The sequence below is a fragment of the Vigna radiata genome, chromosome 7 (assembly GCF_000741045.1).
Source record: "Vigna radiata var. radiata cultivar VC1973A chromosome 7, Vradiata_ver6, whole genome shotgun sequence".
Lineage (NCBI taxonomy): Eukaryota > Viridiplantae > Streptophyta > Magnoliopsida > Fabales > Fabaceae > Vigna > Vigna radiata.
This window is the reverse complement of record NC_028357.1, coordinates 25,412,482-25,415,916: the sequence shown is the minus strand read 5'-3', so window position 1 is coordinate 25,415,916 and position 3,435 is coordinate 25,412,482. Positions and strand designations below refer to the sequence as shown.

Sequence of the window (3,435 nt, the reverse complement as noted above, 5' to 3'; positions counted from 1 at the left end):
GCTAATACTAATATTCATCCTTACTGTCCGTTAACCCAACAAACTCAAACACATTTAGCAGAAAGCTAAAACCAAGATTTGTCTTCACTACCATAGTCCTACAGAAATTATCTAAACTTACATTCAAATTGTAGTTCTTTCAAACCAGACTTGGTTGACTATTAAGCATTAATTAGATAATAAACCACCATTACTTAGTGGTAAAATAAGACTGCTAATAAGCAACAATTTTACACCATACTTCATATATTCAAGTAAAGAAAAAATCATACCTAACTAATCCCACAACAGCAGCAACCAAAGAAAGACATTATCGATACCATACGTAACTCGAGGGATAGAGAAGATATAAACCACAAATCAAAGATCGACATACTATTTATGCAAATGGAGGATTAAGATTTAAAGAGTAGCAAACCATAAAAATCAAAATATATTTGCAATTTATCAAGAAAAACTAAAAACATTGTCAAAAGTAAAGAGAAAATACAAAACAAAGAATCAGCTGTTTTATCTGAATCCCAACATCTTCCCCTCTCTCTCTTCCCTCCCATAGAGTTTACCTTTCACGAAAGTCAAGATAGGGCACCCCATTCAAGATTTGCTTTAAAGGCAAACTCTGAACACTGCTTCCGGGCCTCTTCCCCATTAAAGGGGTCCGTGAACTAATTTGCTCAGAAAGCATCAGACAGTTTGAAATTTTTGATTATAAATGTATTGTCTTCTAGTAAGTAGTAAGCAATCCCACCGCAAGAAATTTATCCTGGTGCTACATTACAACATCATATACAGCCAATTTAACACGGTAGTTAATTCTTTTAAGCCATAGATTCAATCTCAAGCACTAAGTGAAAGAAGAGAGCTAAGAAACACAAACAACGTTTTTGCTCTCAATTCAATTGAAAAATCCTGTATGTATGTACCAACAACAATACAACATGTGAATGCGACCATACCATAATAAACATGAAAGAAGCAAACACCGGTGAATGTGAACTGAGCTGAGCTGAGCTACTCTTAAACCAGGATTTGATCAAATTCCTTATTTAAAGCAACAAATAAAACAGATCAACCACTACACACACAAACAAACAGACAGACACCGAAAATCAGCACACAAGGTATCATTGATTAGTCCTCCACTGTTTTACACTATTCCATTACATATAACAAAGAAAGAAACCAAACTTACAAATAATCCGCACATGCGCGTGTAGGGGTTGGTTACAGTCAAATATCCAAATTCTCCATCTGAATGCTGCTCTTGAGAGGGACGTATTCCCCAAGGTACCCTCCGAGGTGATCGTGCAGCGCGCTCTTATCAATCCCCTGGTGATGGAAACTCTTGCAAACGTAGTAAAACACGCTCTGCACCAACAACCCAACCAAATTGACAATGACCAACAGCCCCACGAGGAACCCTCCAACGACGATCCTAGTGAAGACGCCGTAGACGTCCCCACCGTGGACGACGACGACACTAAAGATCCCAGAGATGATGCTGCAGACAACGAGGTAGGCAGCGACGAGAACGGCGGCGTACTTGGTCCTACCCTTGAGAAGGTGGTAGCTTTTCTTCATGGCGGAGAGGCCATAGACGGGCTCAAGGACAGAGACGACGGAGGCGAGGTGCCACAGGGCGGTGATGTAGACATGGGCGACGAGGAAGAGGGAAAGGATGATGAGGAGGGAGAGGAGGAGGAGGAGAGAGTTGTTGGTGTCGATGGCGACGATGATGAGGACGAGGGAGAGGAGGATGAGGGAGTTGTAGAGGATCATGAGGAGGGTGACCCAGAGGAAGGTGATGAAGAGGCGCTTGAAGACGCGTGGAATGGCGGAGATGGTGGAGGAGAAGGAGACAGGCTTGGCGGTGTAGAGGGATGCGACGGTGAAGACGACGGCGGCGGTGGAGAGGAGGGAAAATGCGAAGAGGAAAAGGAGGTAGGAGAACTGGATGAGGAGGAGGAGGGTCCACTGGTGGGAGGTCTGGGAGGGGTCGTTGAAGGGATTCTGGAGCTGAACGATGAGAGGATGGGTGAAGAGGGAGTGGGCGAGGATCGCGAAGGAGAGAGGGAAGATGAGGGTGAGCGTTATGAGGTAGAAGGTCTTCGGAGAACGCTTTGGGATTGAGGTCGATTCTCGCAGGATGTCGGGGATGTTCAGAAATTGAAGCTCCTCCGGTGCCAGATCCATCTTCTTCTCAGAATCACCACTGCGTCTTCTTTCTTTCTTTTCTTTCTTTCTTTCTTTCTATGGAGAGAAGAGACGGTGGGTGTTGTCTTGTGTGGGGGCTATCTTTTATTGTTTTCAGTAGACACGTTTTATGTTCAGTCACCAAAATCCAGATTTCCCTTCCCAAATTACAAATAACTATACCACTTTCTTCGCCACTCACTGCTACTATTATATTTTCAATTATTACCATTAAATTTTCTTTTTTCTTAATTTGTTATCAAATTTATATTCTCTTCTGTTAAAGTATTTTATTTATTCACGAGTCTTCTCTACAAATAATATATACAATTTGTATCATAATTTATTCTAAAATTTAGTTTATCATATGAAAAACACTTCACATTATTAGAGAATATATTTTATGTAATTTTCATAAATTATTGAGAATATTTTTTTTATAATTTAATTTATAAACAAAATATATTTTCTATAATAATTTAAAAGTAAAAATATATTTAACTTTTCTTTTTCATTATCGTCCTCTCCGCTAAGTAGATTTCTTTCTAAGTAAGTTGAAATGAATTTAATGGAACTTGGAAGGCGTGTTTTTTTTTTTTTGTGTTTTTAACATAAAAATGTCAGTGGGAAGCGTGTTCAAAAGGATCCTAATTATATATACACAGTTCTCTTTTGCGTAAACATTTAATTATATCTGGTTGGAAGTCCAGCAGTCAGTTCAAAATTAAAAAACTAGAAATAGAAAAACTAATTGAAGTGTTTGGCAAAAATATATATTAAAATAATTAAAAATGTAAATAATATATATATATATATATATAATGGCTAAAAAACTAAAATAATAATATAAAAAGGTGAAACTTACATAACCATAAATATTAAAATTGGAATGATTATAGCTATTATTTTTAAAATTTAAGTTTAATAATTACAAACAAATTTAATAATTATAAATAAAAATAAAATTTATATATATATATATATATATATATATATATAATATTACGTGACCGATATAAATAATTACCTTTTGTTTTTTATTTTAAATTAATATTTAAAATTATTAAAATACTTTTAAATTTAAAATTAATTTTTATTTTAATAAGAATTTTTTTGGAATCTAAAAATTAATACCTTATAAAAATGTACCAATTAAAAAAATCCTTATATATATAATATCTCAGTTTTGTACTTGTTACCATTTAAAAGTTTATGTAAGGACAACAAAAAATTAAAAATAAT

At 35.7% G+C, this 3,435-nt stretch overlaps 1 protein-coding gene across 5 annotated transcripts; it reads right to left on the bottom strand.

The window, feature by feature from the left end:
• Positions 1-378: 378 nt before the first annotated feature.
• Positions 379-2,336, bottom strand: LOC106765616. Of its 5 annotated transcripts, none has more exons than XR_002668542.1 (3): positions 1,193-2,336; positions 957-1,041; positions 379-769 (listed from the first exon to the last, which is right to left on the bottom strand). XR_002668542.1 is itself a non-coding variant. In XM_014650299.2 (2 exons), exon 1 carries the CDS (start codon positions 2,191-2,193, stop codon positions 1,231-1,233), a length of 963 nt encoding a protein of 320 aa, XP_014505785.1. In that variant the 5' UTR covers positions 2,194-2,335; the 3' UTR covers positions 379-769; positions 1,193-1,230. The 5 variants fall into 5 exon arrangements, 3 of the variants coding, with proteins under 3 accessions (XP_014505785.1, XP_022639008.1, XP_014505784.1); XR_001376051.2 differs by having other exon boundaries at positions 957-1,075; positions 1,193-2,335; XM_014650299.2 differs by lacking the exon at positions 957-1,041 and having other exon boundaries at positions 1,193-2,335.
• Between the last annotated feature and the right edge of the window lie 1,099 nt (positions 2,337-3,435).

Excerpts from the sequence above, each read along its gene's own strand:
- LOC106765616 (XM_022783287.1), bottom strand. The coding sequence starts at position 2,193 with ATGGATCTGGCACCGGAGGAGCTTCAATTTCTGAACATCCCCGACATC.